The 25,241-nt window shown below is 51.9% G+C and overlaps 2 protein-coding genes across 13 annotated transcripts; both read left to right on the top strand.

Moving 5' to 3' along the window:
- Positions 1–244: 244 nt before the first annotated feature.
- SRM (spermidine synthase) lies at positions 245–4,299 on the top strand. Of its 2 annotated transcripts, XM_060014214.1 has the most exons (8): positions 245–510; positions 1,088–1,208; positions 1,675–1,767; positions 2,531–2,684; positions 3,307–3,390; positions 3,489–3,634; positions 3,717–3,839; positions 3,941–4,248. In XM_060014214.1, the coding sequence occupies exons 1-8, from the start codon at positions 344–346 to the stop codon at positions 3,959–3,961; spliced, it is 909 nt and encodes a 302-aa protein (XP_059870197.1). In that variant the 5' UTR covers positions 245–343; the 3' UTR covers positions 3,962–4,248. The 2 variants fall into 2 exon arrangements, with proteins under 2 accessions (XP_059870197.1, XP_059870205.1); XM_060014222.1 differs by lacking the exon at positions 1,675–1,767 and having other exon boundaries at positions 3,941–4,299.
- A 2,234-nt stretch (positions 4,300–6,533) lies between these two features.
- Positions 6,534–25,063, top strand: MASP2 (MBL associated serine protease 2). 11 transcript variants are annotated; one of them, XM_060014118.2, is made up of 12 exons: positions 6,548–9,659; positions 9,743–9,974; positions 10,096–10,273; positions 11,003–11,134; positions 13,391–13,587; positions 13,661–13,808; positions 17,612–17,730; positions 19,413–19,491; positions 21,556–21,687; positions 22,187–22,261; positions 23,469–23,561; positions 24,770–25,046. In XM_060014118.2, the coding sequence occupies exons 1-12, from the start codon at positions 9,538–9,540 to the stop codon at positions 24,859–24,861; spliced, it is 1,599 nt and encodes a 532-aa protein (XP_059870101.1). In that variant the 5' UTR covers positions 6,548–9,537; the 3' UTR covers positions 24,862–25,046. The 11 variants fall into 11 exon arrangements, with proteins under 11 accessions (XP_059870072.1, XP_059870064.1, XP_059870053.1 ...); XM_060014081.2 differs by having other exon boundaries at positions 6,536–9,659; positions 17,668–17,730; positions 19,413–19,547; positions 23,469–25,053; XM_060014070.1 differs by having other exon boundaries at positions 6,540–9,659; positions 23,469–25,051.
- The last annotated feature ends 178 nt before the right edge of the window (positions 25,064–25,241 follow it).

The raw sequence follows: 25,241 nt of genomic DNA, 5'->3' as shown, positions 1-25,241 counted from the left end.
GCCCGTCGGTGCCTCCCCAACCCCGGCCCCACGTGGCCCCGGGAAGCAGGCCGCACTACCCTGCTGCCGCCGACTGACAGCCGGCCGCAGCCACCGGGCGCCGCGCTCCAGCGAGGCAGCCAATGAGCGCGCTCGGAGTGCCGGCGGGGCGGGACCGCCGGGCCGCCGAGCGCTCGCGCCGCCACTGGAGGGCTTGGGGCCCGCCCCTGGCAACAGGCCCCGCCCCGCCGGCAGGGTTAGGTTGCGGCGCGGGCGGCGGGGAGGAGTTGGTCCCGTTGTGCTGCGGCTCCGCGCGGCCTGCAGTCCCGGGCCCGCGCCCCGCGCCGCCCGCCCGCCCGCCGCCATGGAGCCCGGCCTTGACGGCCCCGCTGCCTCCGGCCCCGCTGCCATCCGTGAGGGCTGGTTCCGCGAGACGTGCAGCCTGTGGCCCGGCCAGGCCCTGTCTCTGCAGGTGGAGCAGCTGCTACACCATCGACGCTCGCAGTACCAGGATATCCTCGTCTTTCGCAGGTACCCCCGCCCGCCCGGCCCCGCTCCCCGGAGCCCCGGCGACGGCTCTCAGCCCAGACCGCCGGCTGCCAGCTGCCCAACCCCACGCAGCCCGCCGGGACTCCTGCCCCGGTCTCGGCCCAGCCCGCCTCTCTTCCTGCCGGACCCCTATCTTGCGCCCTTTACCTCCGGATGCCCCCGGCCGTCTCTGCCCGCTCCTGTCCCTGCAGAACTGTCAGAAGTTCTCGTAACTAGGCCCGTCTCTTCCCTCAGTCCCCTCCCCACCCTGCATCCCGTCTCGCTGGGCTGGGGGGCCGGCGTTGCGGGCGGTCCTCTTCGGCGGGGAGGGAGCCGGAGTCTGCGCCGACCCGACGCGCCGAGCTCCACGTGTCAGTCCCGGACACGTCAGAGCCGGGACCCCGAGTCCAGCCTCCACCTAGCGGGCCTGCCCGCCGATCCTCGCCACGTGTCACCCCTTAGGACTCACCCCTGGAGCCCCTCTGCAGGTTGGGGGAGATTCTTCTCACCCAGGGCGAGTCGGGGCACGTTGCCCCTTTCCCGGGGAACCCAGATTCCTGACTGTCACTCCCACCCGCAGTAAGAGCTACGGTAACGTGCTGGTGTTGGACGGTGTCATCCAGTGCACAGAGAGGGACGAGTTCTCCTACCAGGAGATGATCGCCAACCTGCCTCTCTACAGCCACCCCAACCCACGCAAGGTACTCCCATCCCACCCACATCCAGCCCTGAGGCCAGTGATAGGTCCCACAGAACAGTGCTGGGGGCCCCAGCTGCGCTCAGTGCTCAGCTCAGGTGCTTCCCAAACAGCTGTCAGAGAAAGTGCTAGCAAGGACGAGGGGGCTCATGGGGAGAGCCACCCATTTTACAAGGACTGGGGGCTGACAGCCTGCTGAGGCCTGGAGCTTGAGAAGGAGCCGTGCTGGAGGGAGTTTCCAGGAATGGGGGACACATCGTGCCAGGTTCCTAGGGCAGGAGAGCTTTTCTAGGAGTAGAAAGTGAAGTAATGAGGCTTGTGGAACAGAGGAGCGGAGAAATTGTTCCAGGTGGTTCTGTCTGCTCAGTGCAGTTTGGGGGGCAGGGAGGCCAGCCACTGAGTCCTGCTGGAGCCTGTTTGGTGGGGCTGGTGCCCAGGGCCCCGCTCCTGGCTGACTCTTCCCCTGGCAGGTGCTGATCATCGGGGGCGGGGATGGGGGTGTCCTGCGGGAGGTGGTCAAGCATTCCTCCGTGGAGTCGGTGGTCCAGTGCGAGATTGACGAGGTGAGTGCGCAGAGCCGGGCGGGGTTTGGATTCAAGTCCCAGTGCTCCCTGAATTGGCTGTTTACCCTTGGGCAAGTGGCTTAACCTTTCTCGGCCTTGTTTCTTGGTCTCAAGAACACATTGGAGGATTCAGTAGGAAAAGCAGATAGTAAAGCACCTGGCACAGAGTAGGTGTGCCACTGATGCTAGTTCTTAGTAAGCCTAAGAGCTGATGCGTCATAGAAGTCCCAGGGGACTCCAACCACTAGCGCATCTGCCCTTTACAGCAGTGTGCTTCAGTGAGCATCTAGGTTCCGGGTTCAGTCCCTGCCTCCTTGGAGCTGATATTCTAGTTAGGAGGCGGTATCAAAGGGTTATCTGATAAAGGAATGTGAGGTGGGTCCCTAGGGTGTGGGTTGATGCTGAGGTCTGAATGAGAAGCAGCTGGCCACGTGGAGACAGGGAAAGGCTCTCCCGGTGGAGGCTGGAATTCTAACCCTCTGAAATAGCAAGATAGCCACTCAGCTGCAGTGGCTGTGTCTGGGGAGAGGGAGTAGGGGTGGTGGAGGTGTGGGCCGAGCTGCAGGCGGGAGCTAGCCCTCCGAGAAGTTATGGGGAGGTACCAGACTGCTCTCTGTTTTACAGATGTGGAAACTGGGGTTCCACAAAGGGAGTGGCTCGTCCAAGGTGACCGGGCTCTGAGAGGGGGTCCCACTCAACTCTGTCTGCCTCCAGGGCCCCCAACCCCCGTGGCCCAACCTGTTCCCTCCTGTCTCCTCCCCAGGATGTCATTCAAGTCTCTAAGAAGTTCCTGCCGGGCATGGCCATTGGCTACTCTAGCTCAAAGCTGACCCTACACGTGGGTGACGGTTTTGAGTTCATGAAACAGAACCAGGACGCCTTCGACGTCATCATCACTGACTCCTCAGACCCCATGGGTAAGCAATGGATGGCCTGGGGCCTCTGGCAGGCACCAGAGGGAAGGCCAGCCTCCCGCTCTGTGTCCCACGTCTGAGTTGCGGAGTAGAGGACACAGGGGGCCCCAGAATTAGTGCAGCTCTTTTCCCTTCTGAGTTGTCACCTCCCCACTCAAACATGGCTCAGCAGAATAGGGGGACTGGGCGACTGCACAAAGTTCACAAGTTGGTTGAGGACCTGGAAGAGAGTGGGGCTCTGGGCTTGGGCCACTGAGGCCCCAGTTTCCTCTTCAGCCTCCTCTCTGCTCGACAGGCCAGCATCAGGCTGTGCGGGTATCTAGCCTTAAACCAAGGCTCAGGGTGGAGATTCCCCTGATGCGATGCCTATGAGCATCCCCCCAGGAATGGGATTAAAATGTGGAGCCCCCTCATGCTGGGGTACTGGATCCCTGCCCCTCTCAAAAGCACCCTCTTCGTAGTTGGTTTCTGAACTCCACAGACCTGGCTTCAGTTCTCAGCTCTGCCCCTGGGCAGCTGTGAGGGTCTGTGTGGTCAGGTGACAGCGGCCCTTGCCGCCTCCAGAGCCAGGCTCAGGCAGTCTCAGCCGGAGCGTTCCTTGTCCCTTATCCCCTGCTCCCCTCAGGCCCTGCTGAGAGTCTGTTCAAGGAGTCCTACTACCAGCTCATGAAGACCGCCCTCAAAGAGGACGGCATCCTCTGCTGCCAGGGTGAGCGGGCCACCCCGTGGGAAGGGGCTGGCTGGGGTGGGAGCGTGGCGGGGGGGGCCCCGCCTGCCCGGTGCTGATGCTGCCTGACCGGCCCCCAGGCGAGTGCCAGTGGCTGCACCTGGACCTCATCAAGGAGATGCGGCACTTCTGCAAGTCGCTCTTCCCCGTAGTGGACTACGCCTACTGCACCATCCCCACCTACCCCAGTGGCCAGATCGGCTTCATGCTGTGCAGCAAAAACCCAGTGAGCTGTGGGCTGTCCTGGGGGCGGGAGCGGGGCAGGTGGGCACGGAAAGCGCTCCCCTGAGACCCCCCCTTGTCCCCAGAGCACCAACTTCCGGGAGCCCGTGCAACAGCTGACGCAGAAGCAGGTGGAAGAGATGCAGCTGAAATACTACAACTCCGACGTGCACCAGGCAGCCTTCGTCCTGCCCGAGTTTGCCCGGAAGGTGAGCTACCTGCGGGGCAGGGAAACCCAGGGCTCCCTGAAGGGCCCCTTTGACCCCCTCACAGTCCAGCACCCTCCTGACTAGGCCTCGTGTCCCACCAGGCTCTGAATGATGTGCACTGAGCCCACGTGCCGCTGCCCACGCTGCCCAGGACCTTGGCCAGGGAGCCTCCGGGGCGCCTGGGCCGCACCAGCCCTGGACAAGACCCCCGCTGGCTCGCCCACCAACCGAGTGTTACAGGCCCCAGAACGCTGCCCGGCCGGCCCTGCTGGGCAGACTGTCTTCCTGTGTGTGGAGTTCAGCCTCCAAGCCTATACCAGCTGTGTACAGCAACCGCCCACCTTCTGTCGCCCCTCACTCACCAAACACGTGTATTTATAACAAAATGCTGAATTGTGTGTCCCTGGACTTCAAACTGGCCCAGGCAGGGGCTGCATCAGCCGTTAATGGGTTCCCCCGTGTGCCAGGCCCTGAGCTGGCCCCGCTGTCTGGCCTTCGATTGTCTGCCGTGGGAGTAGGCAGGCCTGCCTCCTTGTGTAACCGTGGACCGGCCCCTTGAGCCCCGTGGTGCCCAGGGATGCGGCAGTCATCTAACTGGACCCAAGTCTGTCCCGAGAAGCTTTAGGCATTCCTTCACCAAGCCCTGCACAAGGCTGGTGGTGATAGGCCCATGGGGCCCGGGCTGGGGGTTGTCAAAGTCAAGGGCTTTGCTTTGTCTTGGGGCTGCCCGGCAGGGTCCTCAGAAGACTCTGGGCCAGGTCCCATCCTGGGGTGGGTGCGGACGTGACCCCAGAGGCAGCTTTGAGGAGCATGACTGGGGTCCGGTTCCCTGGGCCTGCAAGTCAGGGGCCTTGACTCGGCTCAGGTTACAGACCTGGGTTCAGATCCTGCCTGCCCCCCTCGCGAGCCTGCCCTCTGGTAAGTTCCTAGAAGCTTCCCCCAAGTGTTGAGAGGTTGAGAAAGCAGGTGTGGGCGGCTACACAAGGACTCTGTGGGCATGTGACTGTCCCCTCTCCAAGGTGCTGAACCGGCAGGCGCCTCGGTCCTGCTGACTGCGGGGACTGAGGGTCTGGTGGTGGGACAGGAGCCACCACAACAGGATGCAGGCTGGGGGAGGGGGCCTCCAGCCCCCTCCTAACTCGGGGGATTGGCCCCTGCTCCTTGCAAAAGCCGGCATCACCTCCCCCGCCCCACACCTGCCCTCGGCAGGGACGTGGTCAGGGAATGTGTTAACCTGGGAGACTGGGGCTGGCAGGTTGGGGGCCAGCGTGGGTGTGGGAACCCTGGCGGTGGTTCAAGGATACTCCCAACCCCGCTCCTACCCTGGGCACCCACCTTGGAGGCCCCACTCGGCAGGAGCTAAGACTGCAGTCATAATAGGGGTGGGAACAGGGGTCCAGCTGTGCCACCAACTCCTCGAGTGGCCTCAGGCCAGTCACCCACCCCCTCTGGGCTTCCCGTGCTCCACCCTCACGAAGCCCCTGGTCTGTGAGCATGTTTTGGGGTTCATCCCTGGTCAGCAAGTCTGATCCCAAGCTAACCTCCCCATTCCAACCCCCCGGTCTTCCCCCTCCCGCGGAGGCCCGGCGGAGTCAGGACTCGGCTGGGCTGCAAGAAAGTACCAGGCAAGGGAGGACTGGTGATGGCCAGCTATGGAGCGCTGTCCTGTCACCAGCTTGACAAGGAAGGCAGGAAGGAAGATACTGTTAAATCCACACAAGATGAGGTGACATGCCCGAGGCCTTACCAGGCAGCTGGTCTCCCAGGAGCCACTCCGCTCCGTGGGCCTCTGCAGCTCAGCCGGAGCACCCTGGGGCTCCCAGCAGGGGCAGCTGCCTGGACCTCCACTCTCAGTGGCCCTCCTCCCCGTGGCTCATCTTACTGACCAGGCTCCAGGAAGGTCCATCGTGAGGATGACCCAGGGAATGAAGGTGGGCAGGGAAGGGGGGCGGTCCCAGCGCTGGGGGCACTGGACCTGAGTCACACTAACTCTGTGACTTGAGCTACGTACAACTCCTGACTCGGTCACCCTGTCTGTAAAATGAGAGCAGTGGTCCTCAGCTGTTACAGGGCTTCATTAAGGAGCACGTGTCACGTCGTTCTCACTGAGCTGGTGGAAATCAGGATTTCTTCTCAGGGCAGAGGAAGAAGAGAGGGCCCAGGTTGCAGAAGTAGCTGCAAGAATGCCTGACCTGGACTAGAAGGTGTCTGCAGTGTCAGTCCCTCCACTTCCCCAACTTTTAGTGGCATCTGCGTGCATGTGCCCACCTGGAAAGGGTGGGCGTTGAGGACTGAACCCCACAGCTGGGTGGATGTGATTTGAACACAGACTGATCCACAGAAGCAGAAGCAGAAGCAAAAGCAGGCGTTCGGTGGGGGTGTGACCTGAGTCCTCCAAAGTTCCAGAAATCTGGAAGAGGGCCGTGAACAGGCCCAGTCTGTGGCACGGAGAGTAAAATCAGTCCTATCTAGAGTTCTGAAATTCAGCTCTTAAAATCAGCCCTGCCCACAGGTATAGAGAACAAACGTATGTACACCAAGGGGGGAAAGTGGCTGGGGGGGGGGGATGAGTTGGGAGATTGGGATTGACATATATACACTAATAGGTATGAAATGGATAACTAATAAGAACCTGCTGTATAAAAAAATAAAGTTAAAAAAAAAATTAGCCCTGCTTCCCCCCCCCGCCCGCCCCCGGTTTAAGGGTACAAGTAGTTCCCATGCGGATTGTTAGGAGAGAAAGAGCAGCCCTGCTGTACCTGCTCTTCTCCCTGGAGGCAGCCACGTTTACCTCTTTCAGCTGAGCATTTTGCTCATGCCTCTGAACAATATGCTTGTATTACTGCTTCTCGATTTGTCAGTTTCAGTCATAATTGTTGCTTTTCCACTGGGGAACGTGAGGATTTAGCTCTTTGCTTCCCTGCCCCACCACACTCTCAAGCATTCAACGATAACCTCGGTTGGCTCCGCAATCAGTGTTTGCACCGTTACAAGTTAGGCAAATGCCGTTCTCAGCTGAGACTCAGAGAAAACGGTAACTTTTTATCTCTGGCACAGCTTGTTTTTCCTGGAGGGTTTTTGCATTCGCTTCATTTTCAATAAACGTATCACTAATTTAGCCCCAAACTTTTACCAAATCGCTAAAGCTCTTAAGACGTTTGGATTCAAAACACTTCCTGAGGTTCTGGTCAATGTGCTAATCAGTTGTTGTTTTTTTTTCCTTATTGTGAGATTCTAAGTATTTTACGTAGCCTCATTATAATTATAATTCATGATTATATTTATTGGAATGTTCAGTAATAAGAAACTAATATACATCCCGTGCATTTCTTTATTATGAGTTGTACCATAATGTATAATAACACTTTCATTCAGGAAAAATAATTACTGGAAAAAAATTTTTTTGGAGGATCTTTGGACAGTACCGGTGTCCTATCATTTTCATCCTCCTGAAGAATCTGTTCCAAGCCTCCTGACTACCCCAAGTGGGATACCCTGTCGGGACTCTTGTCTCTTGGACCCCATATCTTCCTGTTTCTTGGTTTACTCCCTCGTTTTGGTGAAGCATATCCTAGAGGAGCCTTCTGAGAAAGGGGACAAGGGATGAAAGTTTTCAATAACCTGACATGCATGAATCTCTTGTTTCCATCTTCATGCTTAATTGATGGGTACAGAATTTGGTTGAGTATAGAAATATGTGGGAAATTATCTTCCTTCAACATTTTGAGATTTGCTGTTTTCCAGTGTTATCATCTATTCCTGTGTTTAAAATTAGCCCAAAATGTAGCAGATTGAAACAATAACAATAAACATGTCTTTTCTGTGGGTCAGGAATTTGGGAGTGACTTAGCTGGTTGGTTCGGTTTACAGTCATTCATGAAGTTGCAGTAAAGCTGTCGCTAGAGCTGGAGGGTCAGCTTCCAAGATGACTCAGTCACATGACTAGCAGATTATGCTGACAGATGTTAGGAGGGCTCAGTTCCTCCCCATGTGGACCTCTCCACAGGGACACTGAGTGTCCTCACACATGGTGGCTGGCTTCCCCCAGAGCGAGTGATCAGAGAGAGAGCCAGGTGGACGCTGCGATGTCTTGTATGCCTAGCCACACATCACACACTGTCATTCCAGTCATGCCCTATCCATAAGCCCTACTCAGTGTGGGAGGGGACTACACCTGAGGGCGTGAATACCCCAATATGGGACTCACCGGATGCTGGCTTCTAGTTTCCAGTGTTATTTCGATAGCTCCAAAATCATTCTTTTCATGATCCTTTGTAAGTGATCTGCTCTGTTTTCGCTCTCCTCCCCTCTCTCTCTGTCTCTCAAAGTTTGTAGAACATAATTTTTCTCTCTGATGTTTTGCAAATATCAGGTGTAAAGTTCTATTTTCATCTGTCGTTCTGGGCACTTGGAGGACATTTTCAATCGGTGAACTCGCCTTCTTTTCAGTTCTGGGAAATTTCCTTGCATTATTTTGTTTATAATTTCCTCTCCTCTGTTTTCTTTGTTGTCTTTTTCTAGAATTCCTGTTATTTAGTCTTTGACATACTGTATAGGACTTTACTGCTTTTTCATTTCTTTTTGACTCTATTTTTCTGGAAGATTTCCTCAATCTTATCTTCCAAACATCTTGTTGAGTTTTTTGTTTCTGCCATATTTTTATTTCCCCAAGCTGTTTTTTGTTCTCTGAATGCTCTTGTTAAATAGCATACGATTCTTGCTTCTTGTTCTGGCCTCTCTTTTTGCTTTGAAGATATTAATTATTGCTTCATTTTAGTTTTGGACATTTTCTTCTCACTGCTTCTTACTGTTTTGTTGTTGGTTGGTTGATTTTTTTGGTCTTTCTCCCTCACGTGTGAGGTTTTCCTCAGTAACCCTTGAATGTTCTGCTCATGTGTCAGACTGGGGACTAAAAAGCTAATTGGAAGCTCTGAGCCCATGATGGGGGCTTGTCAGCTGACTTTCACTGTGGGTGAGGCGGCTGAGCCATTTGCGTGTGGAACCTTAAGTCCGTGTCTTTAGGTCTTTCCTCCTGAACTCATCAACACTTCCCAGGAAAAAGAGAGAAGCCTGGTGGCTGCCAGGTTCTAGGCGTTGAGTCAGAGGAAGGCTGGTCTGTCTGCTTAGTGCCCCTGTTTTCTGTCTGCCCCTCCCATGCTCAGCTGGGCCTGGGACTCTCCATATACTCCCTCCAAGGATAAGTCTCCACGTTTCTGCTGAGGTCGGGGGATGGGAAATAGGGATTGGCAAGATTCTTACATGCGTCCAGAAGGACCTGGTGCCGCCAATTCCTGATTCCACCGCCAACTTAGAGTTGCTTCCTGGAGAGCTGTTTCCACCTGTCCATCTGTTTCCCCAGCTTCCTAAATGTTGATGCCGCCTCCTTTCCCACATTCCCCATCGTCGTGGGCTCGTGTTTTTAAGACTTTTCTCTTCTCTCTTATCGTAGCGTTTCAGGAAGCAAAGGTAGGTGTGTGTGTGCCTCCCCCATCTCCGCCTAGAAGCCATCGCTGCCGAGGTCATTGTCACAGAGACCCTGGGTGACCTCGGAAGTCACACACGGCGGGGGAACCACAGAGGTTCAGGGTGAGGGACAGAGCCAGGATTTGTCCCCGGAGCTGGCTGTCATCCAGGTTCAGCCCCCTGGCTCCTGGAGCATCCTGTCCTGCCTGCCCGGAAGTCTGGGCAGGCAGGAGTCATGGGGTCTGTTCCCAGAATGCCAGGGGCAGGGCGGCTGGGGGCAGGGCCGGCATTGGACAAACAGATCAAAGGTGAGGCGCCCCGGGGCTCCAGACCGGGCCTGGCCGAGTGCACCATGAGGTGGGTGGAAGCCCCCAGGGTCTCCCCAGCGTGGGTGAGGGGTGAGACTGGGCCTCACCGCCCCTCCCCTGCGCTGTCTTCAGGCTGCTGGTCACCCTGGGTCTGCTGTGGGGCTCGGCAGCCACCACGTCCTCGGGCCCGCAGTGGCCCAAGCCCGTGTTCGGGCGCCTGGCATCTCCTGGCTTCCCAGGCACGTATGCCAACAACCATGAGCAGCGCTGGACCCTGACGGCGCCCCCCGGCTACCGCCTGCGCCTCTACTTCACTCACTTCCAGCTGGAGCCCTCCTACCTCTGCGAGTACGACTTCGTCAAGGTGCCGGCAGGACGGGCTGGGGCACGGGGACCCCCGGGGGCGGGGGCTGGCATCGGAGCGCGGGCGGGAGGGCTGGCAGGCCCGGGGTCTCGCCTTCCCCCCGTGACCCGCAAACCCACAGCTGAGCGCCGGGACCACGGTGCTGGCCACGCTGTGCGGGTCAGAGAGCACGGACACGGAGCGGGCGCCCGGCAACACCACCTTCTACTCGCCGGGCTCCAGCCTCGACGTCACCTTCCGCTCCGACTACTCCAACGAGAAGCCGTTCGCGGGCTTCGAGGCCTTCTACTCAGCAGAGGGTGAGCTGAGAGAAGGCCGGTTGGTGCGGGGGGACTGTCTTGGGCCAGACCAGCCCTCCCTTCCGCCCGCCTCCCTGAGGCTGGACTCCTGCCAGACCAGCAGGAGGGCGTCCCCACCTGGTCTGACATCATCATCGCAGTGCAAATATCAGCAACAGCCAGGACCTCTGCTCTAGGCTGAGCCCCATTCAGTGCCAGGTGCTGAGCCAGGACGTCCTCGTGGGCCCCGTGATGCAAGGACCAAGTGAGCCCGTTCACAGGTGGGACGGGTGCCACTGGGCTGAGCGCGGCGTCTGCCTCTGGGCTTCGAGTCTGGCACTTGCTTTCAGATTCTGGCTCCTGCAGGGACTTGCTGTTGGCCTCGGGCAAGTGGCTCAACCTCTCTGTGCTCATCCTGAGACTGCTGCAAGAATTTGGTGAAACCCATATAGAGGCCCACCCACTGGGTTCCCGTGCCGGTCGCTCCTTTCACTAGCCTAGTCACCACGAGCAGGACCATTAAACCGTCATTGGCTTAAAAAAGATGGTATTTAGGTCTCCCTCCAAGTGCTGCAGCGAGGTCGCAGTGACCCTGGGCCTCTAGCGCTCAGCTGGGCATGAGACACCTGCAGACAAGAGAAGGCTCCTCTCAGGTCAGGCCATGTTACTGGAGGGGCCCTAAACCCGAGCCTAGGCCTCAGCGATGTCCCCTCTCCTTCCCCGCTGACTGCCTGCCGGCCCCTCCCCCAGACATCGACGAGTGCCAGGTGCCCCCAGGAGAGGCCCCCACCTGCGAGCACCACTGCCACAATCACCTGGGTGGCTTCTACTGCTCCTGCCGTATGGGCTATGTTCTCCACAGGAACAAGCACACCTGCTCAGGTGAGCTGCAGCTGGAGGGGGACCCTGTGCCCAGCCTGCCCCCACCCTGCCCCAAGACACAGCTGGCTTCTCAAGGCCATAGCTGCTCTGCCCAGGCGACTGGAGGGCCCACTGGCCTTGGTCCACTAGACACTTCTCCTGGGTGACGGCTCCTTTTCAGATCTTCTGTCCCCTCTCACCATCCATCCATCTACCCATCCATCCATCTACCCATCCATCCACCCACCCACCCAGCCACCCTCCCACCCATCCACCCACCCACCCTCCCACCCATCCATCCATCCATCCACCCACCCATCCATCCATCCACCCACCCACCCACCCATCCACCCATCCATCCACCCACCCATACCCCCATCCATCCATCCCCCCATCCCCATCCCCCCACCCATCCCCCCACCCACCCACCCTCCCACCCATCCACCCACCCCACCCATCCACCCACCCACTACCCACCCAGCCATCCATCCATCCACCCACCCATCCACCCACCCACCCACCCCCATCCACCCATCCCCCACCCATCCCCACCCATCCCCCACCCATCCCCCCACTCATCCCCCCACCCATCCATCCACCCATCCCCCCACCTAAGCATTCATCCATCCACGTTCTCCAGCTCCTCACCTGCCTCCACCGTGTCCTTGGCTCACTCTCACTCCTCCTCAGCTCATTCACTTGGTGAGCATGTGGTCGGCCCTCACTGTGTACCTGGCCAATCAGGACTCATCCTCCTTGGGGGGCTTCAGGATGAAGGAGTGGGGGCCCTAGGCCTGCCTCACACAAGCTTCCCTCCATGAAACTTCAGCTCAAAGCTGCCGGTTCAGCCCCCAGCAGGCCAACCCCTTCGGCCTCCACGGCCCGGACTCCCCTCTGCGCCCCTGACGGGGGCCTGGACAGAAAACCAGCTGGCGCTCTGGGAGCGAGCAGCCCCCACCCTTGGTGCTGAGCCCGCTCCCCTGCTCAGTGCCCTCCCCCGTGTCTCTCCCCGTCTCTGTTCTCTCTTCCAGAGCAGAGCCTCTAGCCTGCCCTCCGGCTCCGGTCTGGCTCGGGCAAGACCGCTGCAGCCTGCAGCCCCCATTGACCCCGCCCACGGACCTAACAATAAACTCGGCTCCACCTCCACCTGCTGCGTGTCTCTGGGGGGGAAGGGTGAGGGGAGGGCAGCAGTGTGCACTCTGGACCCCCTTCCTTCCCACCCTCACCTCAGCCCGACGGGCCCTAGTTGGTGGGAGCCGCCTCTATGGGGCCACAGGCTCCTTTGCCAGAGGGGCTTGCTCTGTCCTCACCCTCATTTTGATGATGGGGCACCGAGGCCCAGAGAGGGGCAGGGGGCTCACACAGGGGAACCGAGCTCTAGCTACTCCCCCACCAGGAATCCAAGGACTGAGCTCAAAGCATCCTGGGGTCCACCTCCTGTTCAGAGGATACCTCAGGTCCTGGGTGTGCTGGGGAGGGGGAGTCTGACCCCGAGGCCCAAGGAGGTATCGATTCACTGATGGGCAGTCTGGTTGGTCCCCCACATCCGGGGGTGACTCCCTCTGTCCCATGGGGAGCAGCCACGTGGAAGAAGAAAGGCAGTGCTGGGACTCCTCACTTCCTGGAATGCCTGTGTCCCCACCTCTGCCACCTGGGGGATGGGGGGGTAGAACCCTCCTACGAGTGATGCCAACAGACATTCTCTTTGCAAAGGCAGAATCAGCTGTTTCATTGGGGAAAGTGGGTACCAGACTCACTTATGATCAGTGTGGACTTGAACTGCCCTCAATTGCCCCCCAGGGCAGAGCCTAGACCCAGGGAAGGTGGGCAAGGGGAGGCCTTCCTGAGTGTTCCTGGAGGGGGCCCAGGGGAGACTCCTCTCCTGCCACCTCCCCACACCAAATTCCTGTGAACAGGAAAGTCCCCTTCACTTCTGGTGCCCCTTTCCCCCAGGCAGACCCTGACATGGCTCACTCCCCGCACCCCTGGAACTGTGACTCTGGCCCAGGGTTCCCCACACCAGGAGCCTCAGCTTAGGGCCTCCATCCTCCCTGGGGTTGTGAGTGGGGCCCCTGGAGAATGTACTTCCAAGGGTCACTTGTTTCAGCTAAATCCTGGAAGCCAGAGAGACCCCTCCCTAAATTGTCCCTTCAGCCACTGGGTGGGGCGTTCAGTCTCAGGAGATGCCTCTGGGGCTGGCATGTGACAGTGGACAGGTGGCCTGAGCCACGCCGCCTGCGCCTGGCTCACCCCGCCTGTCCTCTCCCCTCTCCCCAGCCCTGTGCTCAGGCCAGGTCTTCACCGCCCGGTCTGGGGTGCTCAGCAGCCCTGGATACCCTCAGCCGTACCCCAAACTCTCCAGCTGCACCTACAGCATCCGCCTGGAGGAGGGGTTCCGTGTCACCCTGGACTTCGTGGAGTCCTTTGACGTGGAGATGCACCCTGAGACCCAGTGCCCCTACGACTCCCTGAAGGTCTGGTTCCCCTGGCCGCTGCCTCCCCCTGGCCCGGCAGGTCCTGAGATGACAGGGGCCTCTCCACTTTCAGATTCAAACAGACAAGGAGGAATATGGCCCATTTTGTGGGAAGACGTTGCCCCGCAGGATTGAAACTAAGAGCAACACTGTGACCATCACCTTTGCCACCGATGAGTCGGGGAACCACATGGGCTGGAAGATCCACTACAACAGCACAGGTGAGCGCAGGTGGGGCTCCGATTTGGCAGGGAGCTCTTCCAGAAACATCAAGGAGCCACACAGGATGGAACGCTTCCTGGCCGGGCCTGGGAAGGTGGGGGAGGGAAAAGTTTTCCTTAACCCTCTTAGTGTTCCTGGCTGGGTCTGAAAAGCAACCTGACAGGTTAACAGGAAAAAAAAGCATACATGTTTATGTCATGTAAATTTTATGTGGCACAGGAGACTTTGTAAGGAAATAAAGACTCAGAGAGACAGCTGGACCTGTGCACTTTTGGGCTAGGTTTGCTGAGGTGTATGATAGGCTGAGGAATATGAAGCAAGGGTGGAAAACGGGGTGGGGGAACTTAGGCCTGTTAGGATTGTTCTTGGCATCCTTTTGTCTTTGGTGATAAGGCTTCCCTCTGGGTGTAGGGCAGACACCTCTCACGTGAGGGTCTTATGACCTGCTTCAGGGAAGAAGGGCGAAGGGCGGGGAATCAGAGTGACCTTCCTGCTTCTGCCATTTTCTCAAACTCCCAGCTTAAAATCGTCAACATGCCAAGGTGCCGCATTTTGAGGTAGTGTGTCCTGAACTCCATCAGAAGACAGGCCAGGTTTGAGTGGGGTCGTCTGCGAGGCAGGGGTCCCCTATGAGAAGTGTCGCCCCCCCATTCATCCACCCACCCACCCACCCCTCCATCCAACCATCCCTCCTTCTACCCATCTACCCATCCAAACAGCCATCCTCCTCTCCTGCCCTACCTCTCCCCCTCCCCTCTTCCACTCACCCCTCCATCCAACCATCCCTCCTTCTACCCATTTACCCATCCAAACAGCCATCCTCCTCTCCTTCCCTACCTCTCACCCTCCCCTCTTCCATTCACCCCTCCATCCAACCATCCTTCCTTCCATCTGTAGGGGAGGAAATAATAATTTTCCCTCTGCCCTTCCAAATTCTTGGCTGGGAACAAGAGACATTAACGAGAGAAAAAGACACAAGTTTATGAACATGTAGATCTCGTGCATACGTGGGAGATAACCCAGGGGAAAATGAGTCTCAGAGGTGGCTTAGAATTCAGGCTTAAACATCTTCAGCTAAAGATAAAAGAGAGAAAGGGTACAGGGGAGTCCAGTTGTGAGGAGGTGACCAGGAAAAGCATGGTAAGCAAGAGTAAGATTCGTTATGCAGATTAAAGACTGTCTTCTTTTTATTGCTTTTGAAATTTAATTTTAGTAAAAAAAAAATTTCTGTCTTTTCCTTTAAGAGTTTCTAGTGATTGAGTCCTCCTACTCCTGGTACAGAGTTCTGAGACACTCTTACAAATGGAGATTTCCTCTGTAAACGTAAATTTCCCTTAGAAAAGGGTGCTTTCTACTCTGTTTTCAGAGTCTCTCCTGTGTCTGCTGTTTCATAAGATAATCAGCTCAAAATACAGTTGGCTTCCCACACCGGTGGATGTAGAGCCCATGGATACAGATGGCTGACACGCTGCCTTTTTTTTTCTTTTGGCCGAGAAGCTTGTGGGATGATGTTAGTTTTCCGACCAGGGATTGAACCCATGCCCTCGGCAGTGAAAGCGCTGAGTCCTAACCACTGGACCGCCAGGGCGTTCCCTCTGCCATTTTGTATAAGGGACTTGAGCAACCGCAGATTTTGGTATCCACGGGGCTCCTGGAACCAATGCCCCGCAGACATCGCGGGACAGCTATAATCCTTATGCCAAGTCATGTTCATGCCACCCCTCACACACATCCATCTGTCCATCCTTCCCTCCTTCCATCCATCCATCCATCTTATGGATGTGCACTGGGCCCTGTGTGGGGAATACGTAATACCTCTGCTGTCAGTCCAGTCTAGTCACAGCACCATGACCACAGCCCTGTGACAAGCACAGCCGAGCACCAGACACAGTGAGAGTCCAGAGGAGGGACCTGGCCCAGGCAGGGGCCGGGTGCTAACAAAAGGGGCCTGGGACACGAAACATACGAGATTGGATTGAAAGGACAAGTAGGTATTGGAGGAAGGTGGAAGGGTGTTCCAAGTGCAAGGGAAGTGTATGTGCAAAAGCCCAGAGGCTCCGACTTTCTTGGTGTGAGCTGTAAGAGGGTGTGATGGGGTAGGCAGAGATGGGGACTCCCGCCTGACATGGAGGGTTTGGACAGGGAGTCTGCACTCTGCCTCTCAGACCCTCCTCCACCACCTCTTCCTCGTGACAGACCCTCAGACGTAGACGGTAGTTCGTGGTGCCACCTCCTGAGGCACGAGTCCAAGCCCCCCACCTTCGGGCACTGACCTTTGGACCTGTCTGTCCCTCTCACCACTCTCAGCCAACAGGTCTTTCAGGATGTTTTTGGAAAGACAGAGTAGCTGAGCTGGAGAAGCGCCAAAGCAAAACACCCAAGGCCCCAAGCCGTGCTCAGAGCGCAGGCTGGGTGTCAGACTGCCCGGGTTGGCGTCCCGGCTGTAATGCATCCTGTTTCCTGGCCATGTGACATTGAACCTCTTAACATAACTTTTCTGAGACTTAATGTCGCAATTATCCAATGAAGGACAAAGCTCCTTGGAAAGGTGGGGATTAGTGGGCTAACGCAGAGGACACCGAGTGAGCATGGAGGAGGTGTTGAGTAATTTTAAAAATGAGATTGAATTAGGAAAGATATTAACCTTTGGGCCAGCTCTGTGGGAAAGGGTGGGAGACGGGTCAGTAGGGGAGAGACCAGCACTTTGGGAACATTTCATTTGCTTCTTGTTCATATTTTAAAAGCCTTTTGTTTTCCTGTGGGTCGAAGTAATAAAACTTCTAAAACTGAAGCACTGGTTTCAGAGTGAGTCAGAGGGAAGAGTCAGGTTTGCCAGGCTGGTGGGTGAGAAGGGGCCAGGACAGAGCCTGGAGGTGTGTGTGAAGGGAAATGCCAGCAGGGCCCTGGCCTGGGTATGAGGTGGCCTCGGGAAGCCCTGGCCCCGACAGGGCCACCTGGAACATCCCTGGAGATTGGTTCCAAGAGGGGAGACTCTGGGGCCTGCCTGGGACTGAGAGTCGCTGCAGGACACAGGGGTCAGCTGCTGGAGGAAGCAGGGGACTGGGCAAAGGACCTGCATGGGCTGAGGGGTGGCCTTGGGTGATGGGCAGCCATGGGGCACTGGCTGAAGGCTTGGGGTGACAACAGGCCAGGGTTTGGGGGCCAAAGTGGAAGCCAGCCGTGAGCCCTGTGGGCACGTGCTCACGAGGGATGTATGAGGCTTCCTGAGTGCCAGTCTGGCCCTGAGCCCCGGTGCCTCTCTGAGCCACAGGGGCTGCTGTGAGGGTTCGCTGGCTGCAACCCCCTGTTGCCCAGCCCTTATTAGCAAAGCGATTTCCTCTGTGCTTCACATTTGGTCCTCGCAACAGCCTTAGAAGCTGAGCAAACGTTCTTATCACTCTCAGCTTACAGATGAGGAAACTGAGGATTTCCTGTGATTTTAACCCATGCTGTCCAGCTCTTTCCCCCCCAAGTTACACTCCCCCGGTTTTCAGCAGTGTGTGTGAGGCCCCTGGCGTGGAGCAGATGCTCCCTTTGCCGTGACCATGCTCCCTTACCACGTTCCCGGCTTTCTTTTCATCACTTTGGCTGAAGCCCAGGCCAGGAGACAAATCCTAATTTGTACGATAAGCAGCGAAGAGTTTAATCTTGCCTTTGGTTTTAAATCTTAAGAACTCCACCCCACTGTGGCAAGCTCTCTTTACACGTTGTTTCATTTATAAACCAAGAACTTCTAATTGCTAAATTCAGACTTGCTGCTATAGAGCCAGCTAAACCCCGGACATCTGGTTTCCTTGCGCAGCTCAGCCCTGCCCTGACCCGACGGCACCACCTAACGGCCACATCTCCCCTGTGCAGGCCACATACATCATGAAAGACCGCTTCTTTGTCTTCTGCGAGTCGGGCTACGAACTTCTGCAAGTAAGTTAATACAAAGCTGTTTAAGTGCACCACAATCATGATGGTTTTTGAATGAATACATATTTATATCAGCAAATATGTGAAAGGAAAATGGGGAAACAGCTGTTGTCAGCATGGTGGTTTACTTTGCCTATGATTAAACAATAAAATTCAAAGAAATGATACATTTGCTAAGAGAAACGGCTACAGAGAATTTTCTATTCTTAGGAACTCCGCTTTTTAAAATTTTTTTTAAATTTATTATTTTTGGCTGCGTTGGGTCTTTGTTGCTGTGCATGGGTTTTCTCTAGTTGCGGCGAGGGGGGCGCTACTCTTTGTTGTTTCGGTGGCTTCTCTTGCTGTACAGCACGGGCACCAGGTGCGCGGGATTCAGTAGTTATGGCTCGTGGGCCCTGGAGCACAGGCTCAGTAGCTGTGGCCCACGGGCCCAGTTGCTCCGCGGCATGTGGGATCTTCCCGGACCAGGGCTCGAACCCGTGTCCCCTGCACTGGCAGGCAGATTCTCAACCACTGCGCCACCAGGGAAACCCATAACTCTGCTTTTTAAAAAAGCTTTTTCTTTTTCTTTTTTTTTTTTGAAAGCTGGCGATTAAAATGAACACCTTTTCTCTGTTCACACACATTACAGCAGCTCTTGGTAAAGCAGCTGAAATGTTTGTCATGTGCTCTGTGTTATCACCTTGCATTAAATCAAGCTCCTCCTGGTCAAATGACCTTTACATGAAACAACTCCTGGGCCCACAAAAAAATTAAATGGCCCTTGGAAACAGTATATTCTGCAAAGTTATAAACAGTGACCACTGTTAAGGGAGAAGGAGGATAATTTCAAAAAATGCTTAGTGTGTTTCTTTAGGGGCACAGGTTAGAGATTCACATGCCCTCTTTATGTTCTTCAAAATGTCACTGAATCCCAGTGGTAAAAAGCAATAACACTGAAAAGATAGCTGGTTATGCAACCAGTCCTGTGGAGGGACAACCGCCCCCGACCCTCAAAAAAGTGAGACACTTTGCTCAGCTTGTAAACTTCTCGGCGGGCTCTTTCCACAGCAACTTGGACCCAAGCCTGTTCAGTTTCTGAGGAAAAAAGAAGTCATCCTGCTCTCCTTCGAAGCATAAAGCTTCAGTCAAAGCCACCTGCTTTCATTTTAAAGTCTGATTTTAGAAAAATATTTAAATAAGTCAAAAATGTCCCGCTAAATATTAGCAATGGAAAGTGATTGAGGACACACATGCGAAGCTTCTGGAAATACTGATATTTTAAATAACTTTCCTCCAGTTAATAGCCGCAGGCTAGAAAAATCCAGACACATCCACGTCTGATCAGGCTGATCTTCCCCAAACTTTTGACTGTCACCCTTTGGCACTTTACATAAAGAAATGGTGGAACACCAGCAGGAACTTGTGAGAAATCTGACGTATTCTTGGATTAAGTGGAAAGCAGAAAATATAAACTGCTGCAGAGGTCAACATCTTTAAAACTGATACACACACATAGGTGACATCACCAACAAGTACACACATGTATCAAGGCAGTTGGGCTGCGTGTCCAGTCATGTGGGTGCATCACCCCCTTGGGAGCATCTCTTGAAACACTCGAAGAAGAACTATCGTGGGAGCAGAGCTTTGGGGAGTGGTTTCCTGATATAAACAAGGAAGTTAATATTTTCTCAATTCCTCTTTAGGGTTATTGGCCCCTGAAATCATTTGTTGCAGTCTGTCAGACAGATGGATCTTGGGACCAACCGATGCCGGAGTGCAGCAGTACGTATGTGTGACCACAACGCCTGTAGCTGCTTCTGCTACTACTGCTGCTTCTGGTATTTTTAAAGAATGATTTATCAGGGCCTGAATTCCAAATTTGCTTCTCATCCTCAGTCTCTCAGAGCACTTTTAAGAGGTTAAAACAGGACCAAGCTACTAGAAAAAGTATTTGCTTCAGAAAAGTATGGTATTTAAAAATATTTTTCTAAGTATAAAATACTCATAAAAGATGGGAAATAGAGAAAATTACAAACACTATAATACTCATAATCCCGCCGTATCAGAGTATAGTCACTCTCGTTATTTTGGTGCATAGCCCTCCAATTACATATATCACACATGTAAACATGTACAGGCTACTGTTTGTAGGGGCATATACGCATCAAACTGGGATAATGGTGTTCACTACCATTTTGTGAACTAAGAATCACGTACCTTATTTTTAATATTTTTAAAATTATGATACGTGTTAAATGGAAAAACCATATAAATTCACAAAAATATACAGTGAAAGCCTCTCTTGCCCAAATCCTCAAACTACCTGTAAGACACTGGGATCCATTCCTTCTTACTCTTTATTTCCTATACTATTTATACTAACATATCTCACTTACTTTTGAACTAAATCTGACTGCAATGTACTCTTCCCCCCAACATTGTTGGGTTATCGTTCCACAACAATCCAAGCACTCATAGAGCTGCTCCTTCTTTTTAATGACTGCATAGTATTCCATCAGAGGACCTATGCTTTTTGTTTCATGTGATTTCTATTGTTTCCAGTTTACTATTACATACGCTGCCATAGTTAACACCTCTGTACGTATACTTTCACATATTTTTTAAAAATAAATTTATTTAGTTTTTGGCTGCATTGGGTCTTCGTTGTTGTGCACAGGCTTCCTCTAGTTGCACTGAGCGGGGGCTACTCTCCGCCACGGCACGCTGTCCCCTCACTGCAGTGGCCTCTCCCGTTGCAAAGCACAGGCTCCAGGCGTGCAGGCCTCAGTAGTTGTGGCTCGCGTTCTCCAGAGCGCAGGCCCAGTAGTTGTGCCACACGGGCCTACTTGCTCCGTGGCATGTGGGATCCTCCCGGACCAGGGCTCGAACCCGCGTCCCCTGCATTGGCAGGTGGACTCCTAACCACTGCACCAGCAGGGAAGTCCCTACTTTCACATATTTTTTTGCAAGGGTTTCTACGAAATTCCTAGGGGAGTATTTTTATTTCAAAATTTATATTCCCGTGAGACTACCAATTCTTTACTACCAATTCTTTTAGTTTAAAAACCAGTAAAGAGCTGGCACCGAAGGACTGTTGGACTAAGGTATGGGTTAGAGCCCTGATTCTGCCACTTTTCACTGGGTAGTTACGGGCATCTCATCTGTGGAGAATTAAGGCAACGTAGACAACGCTCTTGACACAAAGCCAGACACACTGCTATTAAGTTGCTAAAAACGATTTACCTTTTAAAATCCACAGAAGTACATCAACAATTTTTAGATGTCTGTGTACAAAACTATGACTTTTAGACTGGTATCACTTTGTCTCACAAATTGGTTATGTCACATTAGTAATGTCCCAACAGTTGTGAATTCTAACCCAAACTCAAGGTATTATGACTTCCAGGTCTTCTAAAAAGGTCAACTTAGGGAAAGGATCATAAGAACAAGTTCTTCGGTCTTCTTTGTTCTATCTTTTAGGCTAACCAGATTGTACCATTTAACATCAAACCAGACTGCATAGGCATATGCAGCCTGTGCTGTTTTCTCTCGTGAGTGCTAAGAAGTCCAAGTAGTTTCAAATTCCCTTCCTTTAGGGAAGGCATCATACAACTCCTTGCCTAGGGCCTTCACTTCAACCTAGCCATTTAGTTAGGAACAGAGATGAGAGTGCTGCTTTCAAATCACACTAAGGCGATTCTCTCCATTTTCAGAGATGAAATGATGTCCATCTTGAATATGACTTCAAGTTATAACAACACACAGCACAACCACTATCAGTCTCCACATCGTTTTAATGTTAGGATTCAAAGTACAAACTGACTTTCCCTCTCCCGTGTTCATTAGTTGTTGACTGTGGCCCTCCTGATGACCTACCCAGTGGCCAAGTGGACTATATAACGGGTGCCGAGGTGACCATATACAAAGCTGTGGTTAAATATCGCTGTAATGAGTTCTACACAATGAGAACAGATGATGGTAAGCAAATTGTTCAAAGTTGGGGGTGGGTGATATTTGGAACCTAAGCCCTCATGATCTGAGAATAGACTTAGCCAACATTTCTGGCTAAGGCTAGACAAAAGATTAAAAGGCACTTCTTCCACCTGCGAAGTGAAATATTATAGCTGAAGTGACTTTAATGTCAATTTGCAAGAATCTGAAAACAGATCTTATCTAGTAAATGACTACTACAAACACACAATATATTCCAAATGGTTTAATTTAACAAGTCAAAACCTTATCATTAAGCACTTAAGATCTTGATACATATTCAAGTTACACATCTAAAAGGTTTCCACTTTGCAAGCATACATGGTAATGCAGAGACCTCCTATTTATGAAATCATGTAAAATGGTTATTCAGACGCCTGTTTCCCACTGATGCTCAGGAATCTGCATTTTCGAGGGGGTATTCAAGCAAATGACAACCACCTTTGCACATGCAGTTAAACATTTTTGCTCTTTCAATGATTTGCAGGTAAATATGTGTGTGAGGCTGATGGATTCTGGACGAGCTCCAAAGGAGAAAAATCACCCCCCGTCTGTGAGCCTGGTAATGGATACATTTATACACGAGATTCATAACTGATGGAAAGTAGAACTGGGTAGCAGACAGTAAGTAGTGCTTCAGCTGTGTAGGCAGAAATGTAACTTCAGCACTTGGCTCTTAGACCAGCTTATTATTTCCAAATAGTATGTTCTCATTACCCCTTCCATATGGAGAGGTTGTTGGTGCTGACTGTATCAGTCATTTGATTATTTTTGACCTTACAACTAGGCAAGCATAAAAAATTAAATGATTTTTAAAATTATCTTGAACCATTTATACATTTATAAACATGATTTCTTCTCTTTAAAAATGCTATTAAAACCCAAAGCTAATAACCTCATTATTTCCCTAAGCAATTGTTTTCAATGACATCTAGTTTTTAAACATTAATGCAATTTGCCTTTTAACAGTACTTAAAAAAAAGTTTTACCAGAATCTGCTCTGAAGATATAGTTGAGTGCTTAAAAAAAAAATCAGAAAGGTAATAATATACTCATCACCCCTGTGCTATTTGGCTTAAATTAGTCTTTTTTAAAAACCTGCATCTTAGCTGACAACAATGTTTGTAAGCTTTAATAAGAGTATTCTGCCACAACAGGAAACATATTTGCTACATTTATGAGCATATTTAGTTAGCAATACATAATAAAGTTTAGTGTTTGGAAGAAACAACTAGACCCAAAATAATTTCTGAACCTGAAGGTTCCTGGCTACAACTGCAACATTCTAATTTTTAAAAAACATTTTAATGTACAAAGGTGAAAGTAATTCTGCAAATCCTATGATAGTGACCTTAGTTTCTGCTTTCCCAGAACTACATGGTAAATACCCCATTTTACAAGTAGGAAAACAGAAGCAATGAAAAGGTTATTTTTCACTTCCTACGCACGTCAGCTCAGACAATTCCTGTTCGCCCTATTAAATATTTTCCCAATTGCGAGGCCAAATTATTTTACCAAAACAAATCAGTTTCTAAAAGTTAATTTTCACTCACCTCATTTTCTGCAGAGCTAAAAAATACCAAATGGTTTTATCAGGTCTTTGAACAGTGTTTTAAGCAGTCTCACTTGCCTGTATAGGTGGACACCCACCAAATTATGTGATGCAATTTTTGGTTGACATTACATATACACAACTCCAGAGTGGTAATAATTGGAGAAAAAACACCATCGGGTTTCTATAAAGGCTCTATACATCTTTTTTCCCCCAGTTTGTGGAATATCCACCCGTACCACAGAAGGTCGTATATATGGAGGACAAAATGCAAAGCTTGGCGATTTTCCTTGGCAAGCCCTGTTATTAGGTAAAACTGTAGCAGCAGGTGCACTTCTATATGACAACTGGATCCTAACAGCTGCTCATGCTGTATATGAGCAAAGAGGAGACACCTCCTCCCTAGACATTAGAATGGGTGCCCTGAAGAGACTGTCACCTCATTATACACAAGCCTGGGCCGAGGCCATTTTTATACATGAACGTTACACTCATAATGCTGGTTACGATAATGACATAGCATTGATTAAATTGAAGAACAAAGTTGTATTAAATAGAAACATCATGCCTATTTGTTTGCCAAGAAAAGAAGCTGAATGCTTCATGAGAACCAATGATATTGGAACTGCATCTGGATGGGGATTAACCCAAAGGGGTTTTCTTGCCAGAAATCTAATGTTTGTTGACATACCAGTTGTTGACCATCAAAACTGTACTGCGGCATATGCAAAGAAGTCCTATCCGGGGGGAAGGGTAACTGACAACATGCTTTGTGCTGGTTTAGAAAGTGGGGGCAAGGACAGCTGTAAAGGCGACAGTGGGGGGGCATTAGTGTTTCTACATAATGAGACACAGAAATGGTTTGTGGGAGGAATAGTGTCCTGGGGTTCCATCCATTGTGGGGAAGCAGATCAGTATGGGGTCTACACAAAAGTCATTAACTATATTCCCTGGATCAAGAACATAATTAATAGTTTTTAACTTGTGTGTCTCCAGTGAGTACATGATTCTTTGTTCTAAAAAATACCTGTAAAAGACCTCAGCAGCAAACTGACCTGAGAAACATTAACACGACAGTTGCTGTTCCACCTCAAAACCAAACCAAACTACAGGTGAGATGTGCCTTTCAGGCACTTCTCCACTTGCCACTTTTCCACCACTTACTCTCTGATTGAAGGGGACATAAACCATTGTAGTGATATTCACCGTTGCCAATCCAACAGAAACTCACTGGTTAAATCTGGACTTACTTATAAAAGTCCAGTGTCTTTTTGCACTGGCCATTTGCATTTCTGGAAATTGCCTGTTCATGTTCTTTAACTGTTTTTCTCCAGTTTTTGTACTTGTTCTTGTTGTTCTCTGAGAGCGTTACATATTACAGCAGTATTGGTTCAGGAATTACTTTGAATCATGTTTTTCTTGGGTAGATAAATTGGAAATATCAATACTTTGGCCTAGGTATAGACTGATTTCCATGTTAAAAGCGATGCTATAATTTTTCACTTCTCAAACTGGCAGAAAAGAAGAGCATGGCACGGCACCAGTTCACACTGTCGAAGGCGATGAATTTTCTGAAGGACAATTTGGCAAATCTATTTCACAAGTCTTAAAAGCATGCATAGTCTTTGACCTGGTAATTCCAATGCTAAGATTTTAATTTAGCTGTGAGGATGTTCCTAGCACTTGGAAGTAACCTAAATATTTTATTTTCAAATTCAGAAGACAGTTGAATCAAATGTGGCATTTCCATAAGATGAAATACAACATTAAAAATAAGTGGCGGTATTATTGATAAATCAATCTGTAGTTTTTTCCTTCTTACCACGAATGTGGAATACTCGGGCACATTTAAAAATAGATTACAGATCGTACAACAGCTAAGTACAGAACTTAAATACACAGTTAAGAGTTTCTCTCCTAGTATTCAACAACAAAAAATTATTCTAATTATCACATACATCTTCTGAATTACTAAGTACTCAACATCTTT

Source organism: Delphinus delphis, chromosome 1 (assembly GCF_949987515.2).
Source record: "Delphinus delphis chromosome 1, mDelDel1.2, whole genome shotgun sequence".
NCBI classification, from domain to species: domain Eukaryota; kingdom Metazoa; phylum Chordata; class Mammalia; order Artiodactyla; family Delphinidae; genus Delphinus; species Delphinus delphis.
The sequence above is the reverse complement of the archived record's forward strand: the minus strand, read 5'-3'. Positions and strand labels throughout refer to the sequence as shown.